Source organism: Trachinotus anak, unplaced genomic scaffold, assembly GCF_046630095.1.
Source record: "Trachinotus anak isolate AG129_WGS33_773 ecotype Australia unplaced genomic scaffold, CSIRO_AGI_Tana_v1 ptg000031l, whole genome shotgun sequence".
NCBI classification, from domain to species: Eukaryota; Metazoa; Chordata; class Actinopteri; order Carangiformes; family Carangidae; genus Trachinotus; species Trachinotus anak.
This window is the reverse complement of record NW_027273882.1, coordinates 5,401,459-5,426,424: the sequence shown is the minus strand read 5'-3', so window position 1 is coordinate 5,426,424 and position 24,966 is coordinate 5,401,459. Positions and strand designations below refer to the sequence as shown.

Here is a 24,966-nt window from a genome sequence, read left to right as displayed (position 1 = left end):
GGTGTCTGCCCCCCCCCCCTCAATATATCTCCTTCAAGCACTCTGCACTCTCCACTATAAATACCTTCACTTCCTCTTGAGGCCCAAGTAACTACACACATGGTGACAGTATAGAATAGAATAGAATAGAATACAATAGAATAGAACAGAAACACCAACGTATGAATTAATCTCTCAAGGAAACTAAATGCAAACACAAACACACTTTCTCCCCTCTTCTCTCCCATCAAGTGAGATTGCTGCCAGTACAATTCTCCACTTGTGTGGGAGGATAAACTGCACACACACACACACACACACACACACACACACACACACACACACACACACAGCCACACACACATACACACACACACACACAGCCACACACACATACACACATACACACACAGCCACACTTCAACATATACACAGAGAAGCTAATAAACCAGTTCTATTGAGTACCAAGGAGGGTCAGCGGTAATAATGGCTGGCTGCTCTTGACTCTTTCCCTCTCTCCGTCCTTTCTTTCCCCTCCTCTCTAAATTCAATTCTTTTCTCAATGTGAAGACCTTTTCCCCCATCTCCATCTCTCTTTCTTTTCTTCTGTTCTCTCTCTCTCTCTCTCTCTCTCTCTCTCTCTCTCTCTCTCTCTCTCTCTCTCTCTCTCTCTCTCTCTCTCTCTCTCTCTGTGTCTCTCTCTCTCTCTCTCTCTGTCTCTGTCTCTGTCTCTGTCTCTGCATTCTTTCCTGACTTTCGCTCTCTCCTATTTCATGTCAATTCTCTTTTCAGCCTGTAGAGCTTTATTTCAGCTTAATTCCAGTTTGTGTTTGGTTTCAGTGGCTCTTGTCACAGTGCTGCACTCTCACAGAACTCTCAGGTTAATATATTTTGCAGCGACTGGATTTCTTATCACTATTAATCAAATGAAAGAGTGAGAAAACAAGGACAACATTTTTGAAATTATGTGACAGTTCACATGTGTGTGTCCTTATCCTTGCTCGAGGGGGCAACCACTTTTGTTTCCATGAATGAGGCAAATCAAAACCATGTATTTTCTTTCTTTTTTGGGATACACTTTCACTTATTTCTCAGCAAACACAAAGAACCTGACAACATAATAGAATCAAATCCATTTTGCTTTTATTTTCATTGGTATGGACAGTATTCCAGTTATGTTCAGATATAAAAGAAAAATGACTTCAGTCATACAGTTTCCACAGATAAAATGTATGAACAGATAATAACCCCTAAATGACATGTATATTAATATAACACATTGATTTTGTATAAGTAGTGATAGTAGAATAGCATTGAGACATTTTTGCATCAGGTTTATAAATGTTAAGTCACATTAATATTTTTATTTGAGTAAAATGAGGACAGCCTGTTATAAATAAACTGTTTTGGAAATGACTGCCTCAAGACTCCAAATCTCATTTTAAAAAATCAGTTCATATCTGTTGATGTTTGGTTGGGCTCTGTTGCCCTCTAGCTCTTTGTGTGTATATCTATGAATTAATGTCTGTCTGTGTATGTGATATGAGTGTTTGTTTTAATATGAATTACACAACAGGTACCTTCAGCCAAGTAGCCTCACTGGTCACAGACATGCTGCAACAATGTTGGTAATTCCCCTGGGCTCAGCTAGATGAGCTTTATTGCTTGTTTATTTGATGATTGGATATTGGTTGCCAGCTCTTGTGGGATGAGACCTATACTTTAATTAGTGATCTTCTATTTGGAGATCAGTGTGTTATTGCCATACACCGGCTGGAAGCTGAGGTAAACAATATGTTTGACGATATTTACTGGCTGAAATCTGAGAGTTGTTTTCTGTAGTTGTTCAGAACAAAAGACGAGAAGACAATTGAGCCACTACATATTTCCTTGCAGACCACAGCTGACAAAAACTGCATATTCAAGTATTATTTGTTACATAAAAAGCAGAGCAGAACTGCAGTTTGAAGAGATATTACTGCACTACCTGCTCTTTCATGATACTGACATTAGCTGGTATGGTGATCAATTGTTGAGGTATTTTAAAGCCCCCCTGTGTAGCATCTTTTAGAACAATTTGATTGCCTTTTTTTGTTTGTATAAAAGTGGTGAAATCCTGGTGAAAGTTTGTGCAGTCAGCTTCATCACAGTCATTCCCAGTGATGGCAGGTTAGTGTCTTTTTCGACGCCACCACCAGGAGTTGCCAAAATCGATAATTTAAAATATGCGAGGTACAAACCTGCAAAGACCTTCATGTAGCACAATCTGGCATGTTTACTATCTGTGCTGAGATGAATATTTGTGATGCCAAGTAGCCTTCAAAATATTCCAAAATATCTTTTTATAAACTGTTCAATACTTTTCCCACATCCAACATTAAACGGCCTTATCATACTGTTTCTGTGTCTCTCTGCTGCCTCCTAGATGTTCCAATGGATACTACGGCAAGCCCACTGTACCAGGAGGCTCCTGCCAGCCCTGTGATTGCCATGGCAACCTGGACTTATCCGTACCTGGCAGCTGTGATCCAATCACAGGCCAGTGTCTGCACTGTCAGCAAGGTTATGGCGGTGCGGCATGCAACAGTTGTGCTGACGGTTACTATGGAGATGCCATCACAGCAAAAAACTGCCAACGTAAGTAAATCGACTAACAACAAACAAAGAGATTAATAGATCTAAATCTATCAATAGCTTTGATTTGCTGCTGCAGTAAGAGTCACAGTTGAAAACATGTAAATGTGAGTAATGAAATATTTCAGTTAGGTTAATATTCGTATTTGTTGTATAGTCACTTTTAGGCCCAAATATGATAGCATAGTTATTCTAAAGTGACTTCGGACTGAAGATATGGTACATTCATTATTTTACAAAGTCGAAGTTGAATTCAGACAATAAAACAGTTACTACTCAGTTACTATACTCAGGTGCTGCTACAGCCTTACTTATCTGGAATGACCAGTATGGTGGCTGATGTTGGCAAACCTTTGAGCTGTATTGCTATGCAACTGACTTCACTGGCTTAGTTAACTGACTATATGACTTAAGTCTTTAAATACACACCTTCAAGTAACACAGTGTAAATGGTTAATACAGACTAATGTGACACCGATGGAAATACATCGATACCAGAAACCATCAAAAACAAACCAGACATTTGTGCATAATGTACAGAAACTAGAGGAACATTCTTTCATAGTATTCGCAAATGCAGAAAGATTAAAAGACTGGGAAGAGGGAAGATTATTTCAAAAACAAATCTTACTGGACCCTAAGCTTTTTCTGTTGGGCTCATATCCAGAGAAACATAATGAACGAGCATTTATAGACCTCAGCTTGCTTTACACCCAAAACATTTATTGCACAGTTACGTAAAAACATTTACAGAGCAAGTACAGTACTTCTCAGTGGATAAGACAGATATATTAAAGGCTGAACAGCCTTTAATATATCTGTCTTTTTCTTTCTTTGTGTCAATGCATTAATTACTTTTATATGTTGAGTTAAACAGTCTATTATATAAATGTAAAAGGCTGAATTTGATGGTGTTAAATACATGGGAGTGGGGAGGGGGCTCTGATCAGATCAAAACATTCTTCACACAGGGGCTATAAGAGAAAACATCCACTTTTCAAGGAAGCATTATGAAGAAAGCCTGTAGTGCAGCTTGCTTGTCTCAGAAGGAGCATTACACTGAGGGGTGCTCCTTCCTCTATGAAACTCAATTTCAGCTAAATGATACCTTTAATCCTTTTGCTAAAACACTGAGTAGATAGTCCACCATCTGGAGTGTGTGACTGTGCATCGACAAGCAGCTGTGCTAGTGGGAGGTGTGATGTCGGAGCGGCCCGCTGACTGCCAGCTGTGTTTAAGGGTGAGAATAAAAAAGCTATACCTGCACGAAGAGATGGCAGTGACTGCAGACATGCAGATGGCACTTAACCTGAACTTTTGATGAGAACAGCGGCAGTAGCAGAAAGGTGGACAGCAAGACAGGTTAACAGATAGACACCTCTCAATGAGCGACAGACAGGCCGACCAATAACGAGACAGATAAAACCGTCAGACAAGCACAAAGGCAGGAAGACAGGCTGACAGACGGTATTAATGTGTATTTGATAGTTCATTGTTCTGTAGTTGTTTCCCCTCTCCACCCAGCTAAATGGTTATTGATTAATCAGCCTGATCTATTGCTCTCCTACAGTGCTGATCGGCTCGTGTCTGGGAGATGGAGGGTTGTTATCGATCCTGTACGAATGACAAAAGACCACCAGGAATTATTAAAACACAACAACTCTCTCTTTCTCTCTCTCTCTCTCTCTCTCTCCCCCCCTTACCACTGTCAGTCTGACTCTCTTACTCTGTCTACCTTGCTCTCCCTATCGCTCCCAGTCTTAATGAATTTTATTGAGTGGAGCAGGAGAGTTCAGGCTGAGTCCATTTGTGCACTATTAGACTGTAAAAATCATTTACTTTTTTCTTTTGATGTCAGAGTTCCCATCTGCGGCCATTTTTGCTGCAGCCATTTTGTGTCTCCTACTAATAGTGGTTCAGTTTAATTCAGTCACTGAATATGAAATGGTTTCACTTTGAAAGCAAACTTGACCACAAAGCAATTTGTCTGAGGAATAAATTCAAGAGAATTAACTCGTCTGATGATTTCTCACACAGGGAAAAGTTATTTGCGAGTCGCTGAGAAGATGTGTGAATTGCACTGTCGCACCTTTGTCCAATCACTGGGGGAAAGTGGATATGTAGTAATTCAATAATGTAATTATGCTTCCTCTGCATCTGACAGCTAATGAGTGTTTCTTAGATGCTTCATACAGTAGATCAATAAACTCTTTGGGGATTTTGGGCAAAACTCCCGAATCTAATTCCACCACTCTTTATGGTCTGTCTCATACAGTCTGAGGCTGGAACTCAAAGGCCATAAAGAGGAGAAAAGTAAAATTAAAAGCCTAAAAAAAAATGAAAGAGTCCGACCCAACCTGCACTCTGATTTGACCTGACCCAAAGCCCAAATCAATGCAGCATTTAATGAATCAGAAACAATTAGAACCTGACTTTTTATCAGTGTCCAAGTGTCATTTACAGTACAAACTGCTCATCTTTCTACGATCACACTTCAGCTGAATTTTGCCTTCAACATTTAAAACAAACAAAACACCCACTTGTTTTGCTACAGTGGTTTAATTGTTTCCTCACAATTCACTTTCTGTGAGGACAAAATCAATTCTTGCTGCTGAAGTTCTTGATATTTTGATATTGCATGTTGAACAAGCTGATGGCCTGTATGTTCCAAACACCCAACCTAATGAATTAATAAAGATTTGAGTCGTGGCAGCACAAACCTGTTGGGTCAAGTCAAATCCAATCAGGTTTGAGCTATTAACCAAATCTCTACTGTGATTTTCTGTGAACTATATCAGATAAGAGAAATACTATAGTGTGTGTTCATACTGATCATATGTATTGAGGTAATGTAAGATAATAACATGCAGTGGCCAAAGTGTTGATCAGTCAGGTGCTGAATACACTATTGATTAGAAAAAATATGTACTTGCACTTACCGTGCAAGTAAAAAGGAAGAAATTATCTGTCGAAACTACTTTCACTGGATTTTTATGGATGACACCTCCTCGACTTTCAGAGGGTCTGTGGCTCAAAGGTCCATGGTTTGAATATCAGCTCTTGAGCTCTGAATGTGAAGAGAAAATGAGGAACACTTGCACTTCACTTGACACTTACTTTTGAGACGTCTGCAGCCAGACAGCTTAACCCTGAATTCCATCTCTTGATGTGGTCAGTAGTCACTTTAAAGTAGTGGTAAGCAGGGGGCTGCTTAAAAGCAGGATGTGGACTCGGTTGACATCCTCTAGATAAACACAGATAAAAATGTCAAACAGATGATCATTTAAACCAGCTGCTGTGGATGTAAAGTGCTTGTTCTTCGAAAAAACAAATAGTAACAATCAAGCATGTTAACAGCCATGGAGCATTATCGGGCTGCAAGTAGCCATTAGTAGATGGCTAAATTGTAAATGTTTTCTATTCACATGGTCAGCAAAGGTACTCGGGCTGTGGCATTCAAACCATGATTGTTTATAATAAGAGATCCAAAGTGTGCCAAGAAAACATGCCCCACACCTTTAGACAGGTCGGGTCCATGGATTCAAGCTGCAGACACCAGATTCTGACCAGATTCATCAGACCAAGCTATGTTGTTTGTTTTTTTTAAGTCTTCATCTGTTCAGTGTTGGTGAACCTGTTTCCACTATAGCCTCAGATTTTGGTTCTTGACTGACAGGAGTGGAACCTGATGTGCTTTACCTTAAGGTTTTGTGTTGTTCATTCTGAGATGTTTTTCTGCTCACCACAGTTGTTAAGAGTGGTTGTCTGAGTTACCGCAGTCTTTCTGCCAGGTCCAACCAGTCTGACTCTTCACTTCTGACCTCTCTCATCAACAAGACAGTTTCTGTCTGCGGAGCCACTGCTCACTGGATGTTTTTAGTTTTTTGCACCATTCTGAGTAAAAGACTGTTGGGCATGAAAATCACAGGGGATGAGCAGTTTTAGGAATAAACCAGCAACAGCCCACCAACAGGGATCCCACAGTCACAGTCACTGAGATCTCCCCATTCTGTATCTGCATTATTTTATGCATCTCACTGCTGCCACATGATTGGCTGATTGGATAATTGCATGAATAAGCAGGTGTACATGTGTTCCTAATAAAGCGAGCGACTATGAATCTATTGCTGCTATGCAGGGTATTGTATGATGCCTTCCAGCGCTGCCTGTGTTAAGGCATAACTACATCTATAGAGCTACATCTGCAGACAGTGGTGGTAGAAACAACAATAAAACAGACTATTTCAACAGCTGCTTCTACTACACATTTACCTTGAATGTGGACTCACATTACAGTTTGTATGTATTGTAATGTATGTGTACTTAATAGATTGTATAACGTCTGAAATGTCTCTCCCACGCTACGTTCTAGCTTATTAATATCGAGCAGATGCACGATAACCTCTCCTGCAGTTAGTTAATATGACCGTCTACAGCAAAACATAATGTATTTCAATTTGCAAAGAGTTGTTTTCTTCACTATCAAGGCCAGCTCTGAAAAAAACAAAAAAAAACAAACAAAAAAAACACAACAAAAAGCAACATTTTATCCCACAACAAGGCTTGCATTGTAGCGACTGACAGAACGGAGTCCAGATGGTCCCCGAAGGGTGAAACTGGGGGGGGGGGGGGGGGGGGGGGTGAGAGACTGTGTGAAACAGAGACAGACGTATATTGTGCATGTTTTCTTGTATGTTTAATCAGGCGGTTGTGTGTGTACATCTGCATGTGTGTGGGTGTCTGTGTGTGTGTGTGTGTGTGTGTGTGTGTGTGTGTGTGTGGGAGAGGATGTGTGCCCTCTGTGTGAAACGGCAATCAGTGTACGTTGTGTACTGTAAGTGGGTTTCTGCGTGTGTGTGTGTGTGTGTGTGCGTGCGCGCGTTGGTGTGTGTGGACATCTGTTGTATCCCTCTCTCTCTCTCACTTTCCCATCCCACACTTAGGTCTGTCCTTCTGTCTCTTCTACATCTAAGAGGAGAGAATGGCAGGAGGTAAAACAGGCTACAAATATGCATGTGTGTCTATGTGATGTGCTACTAATTTCTTAAGGTGTACGTTTTTTTTTTTTTTTTGTTTGTGTGTGTGTGTGTGTGTGTGTGTGTGTGTGTGTGTGTGTGTGTGTGTGTGTATGCGTGTATGCTTCTGACAGCCATTCCACCAGATGGGAGCTGTAATGTTCAAGCTTTTAATTGTATATCTAAAGGGTTGATTGACGTGTGTGGGTGTGTCTTTTTTTCCTCCAGTAGGATTTAAACACACAAAGTTAAGAACAGTTGAGCACCTACAAAGTATCACAAGTAAAGACAGAGAGAGAGGGGAAGATCTGAAAGGTCGTCTGTGGGAATATGTTTTGATATTTCTGGAACTAACCCATTCATAGAGCATAAGATCTGCACACATGACATAAGACCATGAACTGAATGTTATGTAATCATTTTCAGTGCTGGAGAGGCAGCAAGAGAAGATAATCCTTTGTGGTTTCTAAAGTTTCAATCAATGCAGTGTCATTAAGACAGGAAATAAACTCTCCAAATAACTCAAGGCAAACTGCTTTTCACTTTGAAGGAGACCAGTTCAATAACTGCTAGTCTTGTTTTTATAGGGATGGTTATTTTCTTTTTTTGTCGACGTGTTCAGCTTACCTGTGCGTGACAGGCGCCTTCTTCTTGCACTGCCACCTCCATTGTGTCAGGCACGCTTCATCTTTGCAGTTTAGGGGCTGCAAAAGTGATGTATTTACAGATCAGTCAACTGTTCAGACCTATATGATGTGTCATTGTTTTGGTTGACCTAGAAGTGGTAAAGAGGTTTGCTTTTCGTTGGTGACTGCAGCTTTGTCTGAAGGGAAGGCTCACAAGATGCTTTTTGTTTTCTCCTGTGATTTAGTTTAACTTTTTTCTTTTTTTCTTTTTTTTTTTTTCTTCTTGTGAACAGGAATTAATTTGTGCAGGTGTTTGTTCAGATTTCCGCGCCAGAGTTTCATCAGAGCAAACAAGGCAAATCTACATTCTCAAATGAATGATAATGTGGTTTTTATATACAAAATATAATCTGGCAAAACTAAGTCCCCTCGGACAGAAAAATCTACTTTGGCAATAGAAGATTTTCTCTAAAGTGCGGTGAGCAGGATATTAAAGTGCATATTTACAGCTAATCCTGAAGAAGACCTTAAGCAGGATCTGAGCTCTTAGCCAGCCTACTGTGGTGTGAAGTAAACACACTCACCAACCTGTGTTATTGTTAAACCAATATGTGTTGTGATAGTTTGTCCTGTATATAAATTTTGCTATTAGTAAATGATAATTGATGTATTATCTTCCCTCTCCTTTCCTCTCCTCTTGTCTCCTCTTGTCTCCTCTCCTCTCCTCCCCGGCAGCCTGTCAGTGCCACACTAATGGCTCAGTATATGAGGTGTGCAATAAAGAGACCGGACAGTGCCAGTGCAAAGAAAATGTGGTTGGACGACAGTGTGATGAATGCATGGTAAGTGATTTTGGGAGTAGTATGTTTTTACAAGTATTGCCAATACACGTTGGAACCTTTCCTCTTTAGACTTTGTATTTAATTATTTTTATTTTATTTTATAATCTTGGAATATCATATGGTTTTGAGTGTTATAAACACATCTATTTTGACCATGCTTCTATTTGTGTTACACTTTGTTTCTTCTTACTTTACATCCAATTATCCAACAGTGTGGTGGATATCTAGCAGGTCAGAAGCTGACTTGTTATAATTCACCACTAGTACTGGCCACTGTACTATAAGTGAGGAAATATGACAAATTAAGGATCTAAGTCCTTGTAACTCACTCACCATCCTGCAGAAATCAATCTACTATGTATATTTTGATGTAACAAAGTTCAGTTTTTATTATGTCTTAAACAGGTGACAACTCCATGATCATAATAATGATAATACAATGATTACCATGATGATGAATAGTGTTAGCTATTTATTTCTATTCCTATTCTTTTTTCACTTCCTTATTCTTTCAGTTTGTTGTTTAAATTTGTCTTGCTCACTCATTCTCATTGGTCCCCTGTCTACCCCTGCTGCACCCATCTGCATTGTGATTGGTCCAGCCTAACTGCTGGTGGGATGCTGAGCGTCAGGAGTGTATGCCCTGTCGCTGCAGCCCTCACGGCTCTATTTCTCAGCGCTGTGATGTTGAGGGGCGCTGCATCTGTCGCCCCGGCTTTGTGGGCCGGCGCTGTGACCTGCGTCGCCAAGGTTACGAGAGGCGAGAGACACGACGGCCGGTGGAGCGCGTTCCTATGGGAACTGTGCAGCAGAGATGGGTGGGGCCACCCCGCACAGGGGGTTGTCCCAGGGGGGCGTACAGGCCTAAGGCAGGGGTAACACACACGGCATGTGGATTGCACTGGTGTGTTTTTAAGTAGCATGGGTGTGTTTCTGTTTACTTGGTGTGCAGAAACTTTATAGAGACGTGTTGCCAAAGGAACTCAGGCCTAAACAGGTGTTTGTTCTTGTGATTGTCATGGTTTTGGGGCCTGGATTTTTAAATTAGTGCATGGAAAAGGAGGTGTTGTATGTAAAGGTTTCTCTAGCATGGCCGTTTGTGTGTTTTTCTGTGAAATCATGTGAGGAACAAATCCTTAACAAATCTTAATGCATTTGTGCCAGTGAAATTGTCACCTCTTTCAGTAACTCAGTCAGAATTGGTGTTGTAGATGACATTATTTTTAGAAAAATTATGCTGTTCATGATTTTTTTCTGAGGTAGTCACTTTTGTTTTGTTTTGTTTTGTTTTGTTTAGTTTTTTTCAGCTGAACTGCACAGCATTCTAATATTTTTCAAAACACTGTCAAAATTGCTTGGCTGGCAAACTGAAGAACCAGCATGCATGGAGTTGTTTGGTTTTCCTTAGTAGCATCAAGGAGGCATTTTCAGACAGACAGCTTCCAAAGCCCTAATTCAGTTTTTAGTTTGTTTCTAAACTGAAGACAAAATACAGTTTTTAAAAAATCAGTCAAGTCATCTTATATGTTTTTTTTCTTTTCCCAGAATCAAAAGTTCAAAATACTGGAAAAAAAATCTTAAAGGCTAAAAATCTTTATTTCTTCACTTGCCTCCCTCTTATTCAGTCTTCAGAAATGAGTCTCAAATCTCATGTAACCTGCTTGTCTTCCAGTTGCAATTTGGTTTATCTTAATTGACTATCTATTCTGCCCTCCTCTTGTCTGTAACTGTGTGTCTCCAGCCTCAGACCCATGGCATTGCCACAGGTGGACAGTGTGTCCCATGTCACTGTAACTCGTTTGGTTCCAAGTCGTTCGACTGTGATGAAAACGGTCAGTGTCGGTGTCAGCCGGGCGTCACTGGGCCCAAATGTGACCGCTGCTCACGAGGATTCTTCAACTTCCAGGAGGGCGGCTGCATACGTAAGCACAAACAGTGGGGTAGATAGTGCAGTGTTTGTTTAATAAGAGATATCAGCCCACAGAACAAGAGTGTAGCTCAGTTCACTGGAAAGTGTGCGTATAATTCACAATGAAAGTAATGTCAGGAATCACAAAATGCTGTCCTTATGAAACTGCTGCTCTGTGTCTTTTTAATTTAAAGTTTACACAAACTGTCTGCAAAGGAATTCTATTTGAAAACCTATTATCTCATGTCAAAAATGCACGTGCATCCTTTCACATCATTTTATAATTATTGCAAAGCAAAATCTTATTTTTCCCCACAGGCAGGACAGAGTTAGGACACTCAGAAGGAAAAGTGCAGACATTGCAGAAAGTGTTCTAAATGCCAGCCTCTGGCTTCACTTACCTGAGTGCTGCTCTGCACTTAGTCAGTGTGGGCATTTCTTCAGTTCTAGCTTCACATGGACATTATGGCACAGTGCATCGATGGCTAAACCTCGAACTTCCTATTTTTAAAAGTCAGACTTGCACACATTATGAATACCTCAAGTTTATTGCCATTGATGATGTCTGTTTTTAACACTGTATATTATAAATAGTTCAGCAGTTCTCCCCAGAGTCATGAAACATGCATCTTGGCAAAAACTACAGCTACATCAAACAAAACAGCCGTCTTTACATGTAGATATATGAGGAAAGGAACCAATGAAAGACAGAAGGAAGGAAGCAAACAATGAAGATTAAATTAAAGAATTTAGACCCAGTATCTTCAAGACAGCGGAGAAATGAAATGCTGCCAAGAGAAACTAGCTGCTGATCGATATGGATGTCTTTAAAGGTTGACACACAGAATAATAATGACATGACCAGTAAATTATGGAGCTAAAAGATTTTTTTATGCATCGTGGCACAACAGCTGATAATTATTATGTCCAGAATGTTAAAGGAAGAGATTTAAATGAACCAAATCAAATCTTGCTCATTTGGTTTTTCGATTTCTGTTATTTACAATCTGTTAACACTTTTTTATTTCCCCTCCTGTTATAATCAGTGCTATACATAGAACTATGAGTGTTCCAGCTAATTCAATTTCCTCACTTTTACTGAAAGCCCTTCATCTTCCTGTAGAAGTGATTCACAGTGAAATCAGTTGTAATTTAACACCAAGCAGGTCTGTATTTACACCTCAAATTAAAGGTCAAGGTTTGCCCAAATCGTACAGCTGCTGATTCAGAGGTGCAACAAGCTGGTGTTGGATATCGGCTGAGCACCAAGTGGAGAGCAGCACACAGTGGCTTCTTAATGTTGCTTTGCTTTTTGTACACTCTGTGCTCAAGATTTACATGTAAATCTACACTCAACAACCCATAATGACAAAGTGAAAAGATTTTAGCAATGTTAGGAAATGTATTTTAAAAAATCTCACTTTTTCAGAAATATTCAGGGTACTTAATTCAGTACCCTGTGGAAACCTCTTTGGCAGCAATAACAGCTTCTGGCCTTCTTGAGTAAGTCTCTACAAGCTTTTCAGTTTATCCAGTATCAATCTTCCTGGCCGATCCTGTCAAACTCCATCAGATTGGATGGGAAGTGTCTGTGATCTGCCAACTTTCGGTCTCTCCACAGATGTTCTATGGGGTCTAAGTCTGGGCTTTGGCTGGGCCACTTAAGGACACTGAGAGACTTGTCTCAAAGTCACTGCAATGTTATCTTGCCCGTATGCTTTGGGTCACTGCTGTGGACTCTCATCAAGTTCCAGACACATCTCAAGGATAATTAAAGCCAGTGCACCTGACTATCATTTAGAGAGCTACAGAAAAGGTTCTGAATACTTTTGTGAATAAGAAATTTCAGTTTTTAATCTTTTTATAAATTCCCAAAAGCAAATTTATAAATTTATAATTAAATCTTCAGCAAAGTGTGCAAAAAATGAAGGGATCTGAATATATTATGAAGCCACTATACAATTCACTCTCTATCTCACCGGCATGTCTCCTGTGCTGCTGAAAACTACAACCTCTTTACCAGCAACTACAAGAAAAAAACACAACTAAAAGATGTTCTACTTCTACTGCTTCAAAACGTGCCTGACTTACTCAGAGACACCAGCTGGTGCAGCACACTCACAAACATCAATTCAGTATAACTACTAAACTATGAATACTGCAGCCCAGAAACAAAACATTGTAAACGTATAAACAATATTGAGCTGTTAATGGTAGGAAATATGAACTAGTAAACATAAACAACAATAGAATTACCAATTTGCCTCTCACTGCTCAATTCAGTACACTCAGTCTGCTTAATTAGTCCAGAAAGAGCAAGATATTACTGCTAACATTAGCTAGCATAACAGCTGAGACAGTGTGCAGATCAGGACTCTTGTCTACTTGTGCCCTTATTTTGTTATTGCAGAAGTTACATGATCTCACTTTCCATACAACTAGCTTAGACTAATGCTAGCTTTTAATAGCTACTGGTGGTAGCTGTACTCTGCAAGTCAGAAGTGGTAATCATTTCAGAGTAAGAGATGTTATTATTGTTAGGTGACCAAAAAAACCAAAAAAAACCAAACAAACTATGTGGCACAATATTTTTCAGATTTATCAGTAATGAACTGGTAAAAAAAATGTACGTTGAAGAGCAGATAACTGTTACTGTTGCCTGAGGGTGTGTTATATCACACTTATCGTGTTACCATTAATTGTCAAGGCCTCGCCAAGAACATAAGGAAATATGGCCTAAAAACTTGGCAACTAGGCAACAGTTCCTGCAAACCCAAAATGAAGATTAAGCACTGATGCAGCCCAAATACGACTATGAATAGCTTCTCCCCTCAAAGCTCCTCATGCAGTATATTATTGATGCCAACCACTATTGACAGCCAAGAAGAACTAATAAGTTAGTCAGAAAATCTGGTCATACAGCAAAAAGACAAGATAGCACTGGGAATTATTAGCTTTGATTCATCTAAAGATCAATACTACGGTGCAGCGGTCAGATTGCAGGAATAATATGCTGGCTTGTGTTTAATGTTCCTGGGAATTTATTGCAGTCAAGTCCAAATACAAATATTCACACGACGGGAATGTGGGTTCCAAAAATGTAATGACAGGAAAATTTCCATGACTAGCAGATTAAGAAAAAAAAAAAAAAATTTCATTAACAATTTGCATGAATTAATCAGGTGCCATTCCATTCCATTGTAGGAAACTTAACATCATTAAATCAACTGAAATGCCAATGAAATGATGGAAGTCTCTTCTAAAGATTGCTTCACGGTTCATGAGCATTAACATTTCAATTCAACCAGCAGCGAGAAATAGAGTCCTCTGCCATTGGCAACTGTGTTTTCTGGGCAATGTTGGTGATTGAGTGAGTTAATTGGTATTGAATAAATTGAAATGAACAACACTGGGGTATTACGAGTGTTGGGGATTAGACTATCTCTTACTTCGAACAATTCAATCTTTATGCAGTAACTCAAAAGTAATAGCAGTAGCATTAATTCAAATCGCTATCAAACTGAAACTGCTTTAGTTAAATGCATTTTTGCATAGAGGCCAGTTCTTATAGTTCAGTGTGCACATAACATTCACCTCAGTCTCTTTAATTAGTTAGCATTTTCTCTGTCAAATCTACCTCTCTGGAAGGTGTCCAATGCTATTAAGATGAAGACAGTGTTCCCCTGTTCTGCAAATTCACAACAGTCCAACTGGATACACACTCTCCCCAAAATGTTTCAGCCAAATTTAAGTCTCCAACAAAATGTGTCAAGCTCACTTCCCTGTACACGGTACCTGTCACAATGTTTTTGTGTGTTTGGAGTCTGCTAGCCATTATAATATGTTATGAAAGAGACTCTGTGTCATTGTTGAAACCTAGAGGAATTAACATTTTTGATTAGCAGTAAGTTTATTCAAAACCATTTATAATGTACTTCTTCTCCTCTCTTCTACGCTCTTTGTGTTCTTCTCCTCTCTCTCCTGTCTTGCAGCCTGTCAGTGCAGTCATGTGGGGGATAATTGCGATGCCAACACAGGACAGTGTATCTGTCCTCCCAACACTATTGGTGAGAGGTGCGACCGCTGTGCTCCAAACCATTGGGGCCATGATATCATAACTGGATGCAAGGTGGGCTCAAATGGTATTTGAAAAGAACCGTTATGAACATTTGTGTGATCTACTTGTGATGCCATGTGTGTGCCATAAACAAACACACTGCCAAAAAGGAATGGTAGAAAAATTAAGTAAAAGCCAAGTGTAAGGAAGAGATTAGTGATTGGTCGACTTGCTATTTTACCAAATGTTTCCTTTTGAAAGACGATGAAAAACAATATCTTACTGCACCTTTCTGAGGAGTTTTACTTAAATTTATTTGAACTCTGTCAGTGATGAATAAATCCTTACATTTCTTATCATTCTTATCATCCAATACATGCTTAGTAAGGGTCAATATAATCAAAGGGAGTCACATACATCTTGATCTAATTTGCCTTTTTCTGTTTCAGCTGGTTGCCATTTATTTCACTCCTGTCTTTGCTGTTACTTCTCAATGTCTTTCTCCATAGTTCTCTCTTGTGTAGCTCCATTTCACTTGCCCCCCTTTTCTCATTTTCCTTCCTCCTCTCTTTTCTGCATGCTCCCTCTCTTTCTCCCCGTACACTTATGATCACAGTGCTTGTTCACTTTGTTCAAAGGGGTTGAAAAGCAATTTTTCTGCACTGAAAGTATCTCACCAAAGAGCCGCGAGGCAGCGATAACAGTAAACTATTAAAAGTAGCAATATACTGTTAGCAGCACAAACATGAAAGTACTGCAAGTCTCAGTTTACCAACAGATTGATCTGGGAGAGTACATCAGAACAACAAAAGAGGGATGCAACAAATCTGAGTGCCACTACACAAGCATGAAAAGGAAGCAAAGACAAAAGAACAAAGTGAAACAGCAAAGCAGGAAACTAAAAGTTAGAACAGAACAGTCAGTTCAAGACAAAAGAACAAACTGGAACTGAGCAAGAAACACACACACCAAATTGTTAAGTGTTAAACATTTAATTATGTTATCATTTGATTTATGTACATAGATGGTGCTGAACACTTGCTCCAAACAGTAAACATCAGTATCGATGCTCACTAACAGCGAAAGACTGTTGCTGTTTATCATAATTCAAAATCAGCTGGAAGTATTAGCACTGTTCAGTGTTTATATAAGGCTGCTTCAGCAGAGGGAGTTTCACACTGAAGATGATTCTACCACAGTTGTTCTTTTTCACCAGACAGGAACATGCAGCTTCTCGGCTTCTTGGTTGTGTTTCTGCAGCCGTTTCCTCACAGCAGATATGCCAAACATCTATTTTTATAGTGTTTTTACCTCTGAGACATTTCTGGATTCTAATACCGCTCAGTGTTGTTTGTTCAGCTGTAGTCCTTATTAAGAACACTGCAACAACAGCACTTTTGTGTTAACAGGTTTTAGTTGTTCAGGTGAATTCAAACATGACCTTTGAACTTCAGACATGCAAATTCAGCCTATTTATTTGCCTGTTCCCATCTTCACTTTAAGTTAACTGTTTTTGCACTGATGGACCAAGACCAGACAGTTGCATTGCACTTTAGAAGAAAATGTGTGTATCTGCGTGATCTTCTAATGTTTGATTGATGTTCATTTTATTCCAAGTTTTATATAAATTTTTGTCTTTGTGTTTGCACACTTGTGTTTGCGTAGGATTGTGGCTGCAATCCGATCGGCTCAGTGTCCCAGCAGTGTAACGTGAACACGGGCTGCTGCTTATGTCGGGACTCCTTCAGAGGAGAGAAATGCAATGAATGTCAAATTGGATACAGAGACTTTCCTCAGGTAAATGATCCATATTAATACTGTCAATATTACTATTAGTGTTAGTCTGGTTTTACGAGGAAGCAGTGGAGATTCTCTGGTCGGATTCAATCAACAGGGATTGAGAATCTGTGTTACTCTACAAGAACAAGGGAGGTTTTCATAGACATGATGATGGTATTATTATGGGTTTTATGAGGCTCAATAAAAGGATTTGCTCCCTGGTTAATAGAAGCTTAATGGTGTCACCACACCATGCTTTTTTAGTACTTAAGTCATCTTTATACCAGAGCCAAAAGTTTCAGCATAGTCTCAGCTTGTATTTCTCCAACAGTGATGCCCCACTTTAAGATGAGCAAAATGCTCAAATACAGGGAATATATTGGCAGGGTAATTCAACAACATCTGGTGACATTATTTACCATTGATTCCAAAAGACCAAGATTTTAAAAAAACAGTTTTTCTTAAAATAACACTTCAGTCATTTCCTGCCCACCATGTTCTGACAAATATTCAGCTTGATATAAGTCTCCTCAGGTTGAAGGCTGCAATTTTGTGTCATTAGACTTCAAAAATGCCATATAATCACATCAAATTTCACATTAGACATGTGCTTCATTGAGTAGCTGTATTCAAAGTAGAAGAATCATGAGTAGTTTTTCATGAATAGCATGGCAACAGGTTAAAAATAACTTAATGATCCTGAGAGTCAGTGTTCAGGGAAAAAAGTTACACTTGCAGGAGCTCGGTAACCTCAGTGGAACTGTAAAATAACTGGACATCCCTGCGTTTGGTGTTCGCCTGAACCCCAGTGATGCTTCAACTGATGTGAGAGAGAGAAGATAATGGCAACATTTTCATTTTTGGAGTGAAGTTTAATGGTTTGGTGAAGCATAAAGCGAGGACACACTCTGCTAGCTCCTCTCTGCGCCTGTTACGTTGTTGATAACAGAGGCTTGGCGTTGTCTGGCATCCACATTTCCCACAGTGCACCCAATGCGAGTGTAACATCTCAGGATCGGACAGCCAGACCTGTGACCTGGAGAGAGGAGTGTGTGGATGTGCTGATCGAACGGGGAAATGTAGCTGCAAGGTACAGCATACACTCACAAAAATCCACACACTGTCACTTGTAGACGTCTCCTTCCAACATCATGCTAAAGAAGAATTTTTGCCTTTCATTTTCCAAGCAAGGTACTTAATAGTTTCATGCATACATGTGATGTGTGTGATGCACATCCTCCCTGTGTGTATATTTGCCAAACTGATAAAGAGAGGTCTTCCAGAAATTAACTGGTGAGACACTTGGTGAGAAAAAAACAGAAAAACATGGCTGTGGTTTTCTCTAAAAATCAAACTGTGTTTTGTTTAAACTTAACACAAGGAATACGGGATGCATCTGCAAAATCATAGTTGACTGGAATTTATAACAGCTAGTCTAAATAGTTAACAACAGCAACAGTACAGTGAACACTGACATTTTGCCCGCCAACAGCACAGTATGTTTTCAGAAGGTTGGCTTTAAGTCTGAGTCAATGACAGCGTCTGCGAGAAACCTAGAAAAAGAAACTGAATCCTACCAGGGGATGATTTTAAATGTCAGTGAAGATTTAAAAGCTACCATACATGTTTTCTCTGTCTTTTCTGTGTGTGTGTGTGTTCACAGTTTATGCATGTTTGTGTTTTGTAGTACATGTGTGCACACATGTTAGTGTGTAATTATTTCAGAATTCTTTACAGAACTGACTGCGACAGGTATGACAGTGTGACAGGCTCCTTATACTGCACACACACAAAAGCCCAAAGTTAGAGTATACAGAGCATACATACATACATACATACATACATTCATAAATACATGTTCAGTTGTTTCTTCTGTGATTCTAGAAATACGTAAGTTAAATGTGGGTATTCATCTCCTCTCATCTACCTTGTTTTTGACAGTCTGTCATCACACATGGAGACACACACTATAAATCCCCATTACATTTGTAAACAAAACAGAATACAGAATGACTAAAAAGAGATGCCATTACTACATTTTTATAGGTGTGACTATATATTGAATACATTCCCTCTATTCTGCTGTCAGTGCTGCAGCTTGAGATTCCTTGATGTCCCAGTACAGTAAAGTTTTGATAAGTTTTCACTGTCACTGTAGTGGTTTTATATCACACTGCAAGGCATCACTTCATCTGAATGTTATTTAACCTTGTACAGTCATTTTGAAGTCTTGAGTGGCAAAAATGACACAAGGAGGTGAAATAACTTGACTTTGGTCAGTGCAAATAGAACCAGTATGATTTCCTTAATCCTACTTGAGGGATCTGCAGTACTTCAAGATATAGTATGATTAAGATTGCCGTTCTTTTCTTTTTTCAAAGCAGGTCAAACAGTTTTCTGGTACTAGACCGCATGATTTGTTCAAATGGATATTCTGCTAATTTGCAACTAAACTCGTAAATCATGTTTAAATTACACCATTTATAAATAGAATATATAGAATTAAATTAAGCTTGCAGAATAGTAGTAAAGTATCCTTATATTTAATCTGAAGGATGGATTAGAGATATGTGTAACTCTTGATTGACAGTTAAACTGTTTAAGAAGAGGGCAGGGCACACACCACAATTCAGTCAGTGTGTTTATTTTCTGTGTGTGTGTGCGTGTGTGCGTGCGTGCGTGCATGATTTGCATTGGTGAAAATAGTAAAATGTTACATTTGAGAGAACCCGGGGTGGTTTGATATTCTGATCCCTCCTGTCACCACCTTATCTCTCTCTCCTCCTCTCCTACACACACACACACACACACACACAGATATTCAATAAATGGCAAAACCAGACAGGAGACACCTTTCATCTCTGCTGTCACTTGGTGATCACATTATTCCATATAGACAGTGACAAATGCTAAAACAAACTTTTGCATATAACCACACACTGACACACACACATACATACATACATACATACACATACACACACATCTAATTCATGGCCTGTAATGAGGTTTCAGATCACTGAGTGTCATCTTCACTCAGAGCAGGTAGGAGGTTGACTGCCTGTCACTCAAACAGTCATTTGTCACCAGGTACCTGTCTCTCACCTGTTATTTCTGCTGTGTGTGACATGTTATGCTGGTTCCCTGTCTGTCTGTCTGCCTGCATGTCTGTACCTCTCCTTCTATGGATGTAACTGTGCCTTTTCTTTTAGCAGAAAGCAACATGCACCCCCAGTGTTTCAGCAGACAAGGGCTGTTTATAATGTCAGAACTTGTGCTGAAAGGTTAATTGACAACTTTGATGACTGAATTAAGTCATTTAGCAAGCAAACATTCTTATTATACCAATTCAGTTCCAGCTTTTCCCTCTTTCTCTGTTTTTATATGATTGTAAATCGAGTAACTTTTGGTATTGAATTGTCTCTCGACAAAACAAGAGATTTAAAACATCACTCTGATGAGCATTGATTCAGTGTTTTGAGAAAAATCTAAAAATGTTGTGTCTCTGCAGACTTTCTAATAAAATAATGACCTCCTTTTTCTGTTAAAAATGGTATTAAGGTCGAGTACAATAGTTGACTTTCTAGGTTCCTTCACCATACCTGCACATTCTTCTGTTGTTCTTGGTCCTAACCTGCAGGACTTTTTGACAGAACTCAGCGTTAATTGGATGATGTTTTGTTGACAGCACTGTAAGCCTTTTCTTAGCAGGGAAAAAGCTTAATGCACAGCCCTGGCCACCATCCCATTTCAGGCCAGTCAGCTTTCAGCTTATTTGCTCAAAATGTAAACATTGAGTGCAGCGGCAAACCAGCAGCAGTGATGTTCTTATTTCTAGGTCTTTGCAGCAAAGCCATCACACGTGTTTCTGTGTGGTAATGGTTAGGAGTAACTAGCCAAATAATAACCAATTAAAGAGACTGACACAATCAAAATGTCACAACTCAGATGAGTGTAATCATCTCAGCTAGAGCTGAGGTCAGAGAGATCTGTAGAGATCTACAAAAAAGAGAGATCTTTTTTCACCTAATGGACTTGGGGTCAGACCCCCATCTTTACCATTTATGGGTCCTGCTGAAGTGTCCTGATGCAACCTAATAGATCCCAAAAGCACCACTGCAGGTTTGCTGCTCTCCCACGCAGTCCAGTTTCTGACCTCCTGCAGGATTGAACATTTACACGTAGTAACAGTATCATGTTATCACATTGTTATTCATTTTATACAGGTTGAGAAATAAAGGATTAGATGCTTCTCAAATTTGGATTATGTTGCTGATAGGTGGCCCATGTCACTGCATTGTACTGTTTCCAGATCAGTTTGTAGCCTCAAGTTCAACATTGGTAAAATTCTACATTGATCAATAGCAGGGTGTTTTTAGTGTTGTCACATGACTTTCTGACTTTCCAAAAATTAATTTAGTATTAAAATAGTGTTAACACGTCAATGAGAAACCACGAAAGCTTATCTGTGTGTGTTTGCATTGTGTTATTAAGGCAAATGTGGAGGGACACAACTGTGACCGCTGCAAGCCCAACACCTTCGGACTGTCGGTACGAAATCCACTGGGCTGCAGCAAGTGTTACTGTTATGGGCTCACACACTCCTGCACAGAGGCACAAGGACTGATCAGGATGTGGGTGAGTAAACACATTTTTATTTTGAGTTATTTGTTTAACAGAAGCAACACTCACTCACTCTTTTTTCTTTTTTAAATGTTCCATAGACACAAAGCTTTATTTATCCTTCATAAGTAAATATATTCCATTAAAAAGGTTAATTAACTAAAGTGAGGAATGACGTATTGCTCCATCTCCTATACCCTGGTGATGTCACTCATAGCTTTAAAGAGTAGTTTCTGACCTGCATCCATGTTCACTTCAGATCTCTCTTACTGCTAATGTTTTATCAAAAAGAGTCTGACCAGCAGTTTGCCTGAAGCTGCACTTGCTGTACAGACTGCGTGTGCCAGCTTCCTTGCTGAGACAACACATTTGACGGCTGGCTGCCTGCAACTGACACTGCATTACAGCAAAGTTGTAGGCTTCACATCTTTCATTAATCGTTATCTACAGATGATGAGGGGCTAATTCAAATCTTTAAAGTTAGTAGATCTAATTATAGGCTGCTTAATTTTTGCCCAGCAGAAAACCAATGATGCTCGTTACTTTTTGTAGCCTAGGCAGCTGTCGATAGGTGCCAGGTTACAAATATGAATATATGGGGTAGGGTGATATTTACAGAGATAACGTGAGTGGGAATCACAAAGCAAACTCAAAATGTCTAATCGGAAAGCAGATGGTTTTGTTGCCTTCATCGCAGCCTCAAATCCTGAAAGGTGAAGTAGATTTTCAACATGGACAACACATTAAATGTTTAGCAGTATTTTCTCTGGCGTCATGTGTAATCTAATATAATTAAGTACTTTTTTTTCTTTTTTAGAAATACAAATCTTCTACAAATAGAAAGTCTACACTTGAATGTCTCCTGCAGATTTATTTTACAGGTTCAGCTGATTTACAACTGCAGACTTTGGTATCACTTGTGAATCTCAAAATCTTATTGACCATAATTTGAGCCAGTACAACTAGTCCACATTATGCTTCAAGATCATCACAATACAAACATTTGGGAGAATATTACGTTACAGGTAAAAGCTTTAAGTCAAAAACAATGGGGTGTCAGTTGTTGAGTGGAAGCCTGTTTTTAATAAATCTCAGAAATGGTTGCCATCAGCAATAAATGGGCGTTTCCGTGGTAACTGTAGAGTTTTCAGATGGAGTGTAGTGAGAGGTTTCATTTGAATGACAAACATTCACTTAATTTATTGTTGACAGACGGAGAGAGACAGAGACACAGGGAGAGGGAGATGGAGAGAGGGAGAGGGGAGATGGAGAGAGGGAGAGGAGAGATGGACAGAGAGAAAGACAGAAAAAAATGAGAGTTTATTGGAAAGTGGGAGATTTTCTCTGAACCACTGAATCGTGAGATTACACTGAGTGGAGTGGGACACACACACACACACACACACACACACACACACACACACACACACACACACACACACACACACACACACACACACACAGTCACCATATCTAGACACCATACACATACAGTAACACAAACAGGATACATTCACATGCACAAACATACAAACTCACACTACAAGGGATTACAGGGAGGTTAGGAGAGAAGCGCACACACGCACACACACACTCACACACACACACACTCACACACGCACACGCACACACACACACACACACACATTTTGCCTTACCTACATCCACAGCCTAGAACTGTGTAACTGTGTATAAATATTTCCTGGTTGTTAAATACTGCTGTGAAGATCTGCACTAATATAATAAGTAACATGTATGAAGAAGTGAGATAAGATCAAAGCACTGTTAAGAAAAAAAGGAGAATACTTTAAAGAGGATTCTCCTCTAAAAGAAGAGAGGGCTCGCTGCAGACAAATAGCAGCATCGTCTCATTAGATTATTAATTGGTAACTTATCCAGTCATAGGGTGTTGAGCTGTGAAATAACAGAAACATTCAGCAAAAAGTCCCAAACATACAAAATGGTTACTACTATCTGTAAGTCAGTCACTGTTAGCTCTAAACATTAAAAAATGTCTATGAAGTCTTAACTTCCTGAAACATATTAATCCCAGGGGGGTGCTACATTTATCAGGTTCTTTCCCTTACAATCCAGTCATAACAAAGAACACCTTCTAAATAAAGCCACTTTAATAGAGACATGAATTCAGCAATGTTATGTATCCCATGTCTAACAAGGGCTGAATGACCTTACAAAGGGTTAAGAACCCACCCTATATTAGCTGAACTCAGTGTTATCTCTGATGACTTATTACAAGTACTCACTGAATTATTAACTACTGTTTTGTTAGAATAGTAAAGATCTACTGAATATATACATACAGTGTAACTCATTACTTCTCAGTCTGTACACGCTGAGCCAAACTTTGGTTTTCTTCTTCTAGGTGCATCTCATACTTCATCAGACCAGAGTAGTTTGTGAAATAAATTTAGAAAAACAGATTAATAATAGATTTTTCGCAGTTATCACAGTGGAAAAAAGGAATAACACTGTCTGTGTGAAATATAAACATTTTTACTCTTATTCTGGAAGTTGTTGAGATTAACTTTTTTAATTCTCAGTATCGCCTCTTTAGATGAAACCATAAATCTATGACTTGTTTTTGCTACTGATATTCTATACACAGTATATCCGAAAGGCTCCCTAAGCAATGTTTAGAATATGTTTATTATAGTGTAGAGTCCATAGAGCACACTCAACAGATTCACAAACTACTCCCTTCCATTTGTAATGATGTGTGTTGCCTCTGCTTGTCAGTATTTTTATTGAAGCAACTGCTCAAATTTCGGTTTTATAACATACAAAAGTTTTTTGTTGCTGTTTCTGTTACTTATTTGATTTCAAAGCTGTATCAAGGAAATTGTAAATAAGAAACCAGATACAGTATATAAATGTTTGGAACTGATTTCATTTTAACCGATACTCACATCAGAAATTGGCAATTTTCCATTCCACATGCGTCTTCCTCTCTATTATGCAGGCCAGTATTGCCAGTGCGCCCAAGCTATAGTAACTTAATAGATTTCAGATTCTGTCCACTCAGCCAAAGACCACTGTTTCATAATGCCTTGGATATTATTCACACAATATCCACATATCAACACCACTGGACTATTGTAGCTGGACGACGCTGGCAATAGAGAGAGACCCCGGCTCGAGCAGATGAATCTATTTTTAAAATCAGTCCACTCGACCACAGCCCACAGTCAATAATAAACCCTGATATTATTCAAGTAATATTGAAATATCAACACATAAAGTGGGAGAGAGAGGGAATGAGAAAGAAAGGGCAAGATTTTCTCCAGACTCTCAGTAATAACTCAGATATGATTAGATAGCAAGAGACAGAGTGATGCCATTAGTTTCAAGTTATATTCAGAATGGAAAGACGTTTACATTAACAGACTTAACAGATCACTAATATAAATACCAGCTAAGAAGCAATCCTCACACTAACTGAAGAAAGAAACAAAGATTATCAGTTAAAATTAACACAATTATA

General features: G+C 39.2%; 1 protein-coding gene across 4 annotated transcripts in view; it reads left to right on the top strand.

The window, feature by feature from the left end:
- Positions 1-24,966, top strand: part of lama2 (laminin, alpha 2) — a 174,318-nt gene that overhangs the window by 90,101 nt on the left and 59,251 nt on the right. For 3 of the 4 annotated variants that reach the window (XM_071467458.1, XM_071467457.1, XM_071467456.1), the window contains exons 21-27: positions 2,405-2,616; positions 8,990-9,096; positions 10,838-11,018; positions 14,998-15,134; positions 16,728-16,859; positions 17,827-17,931; positions 21,336-21,479. In XM_071467458.1, coding sequence (XP_071323559.1) covers positions 2,405-2,616; positions 8,990-9,096; positions 10,838-11,018; positions 14,998-15,134; positions 16,728-16,859; positions 17,827-17,931; positions 21,336-21,479 — 1,018 coding nt within the window. Of the gene's footprint in view, positions 1-2,404; positions 2,617-8,989; positions 9,097-9,698; positions 9,972-10,837; positions 11,019-14,997; positions 15,135-16,727; positions 16,860-17,826; positions 17,932-21,335; positions 21,480-24,966 lie in introns of all 4 variants that reach the window. The other variant, XM_071467455.1, reaches the window with a different exon arrangement.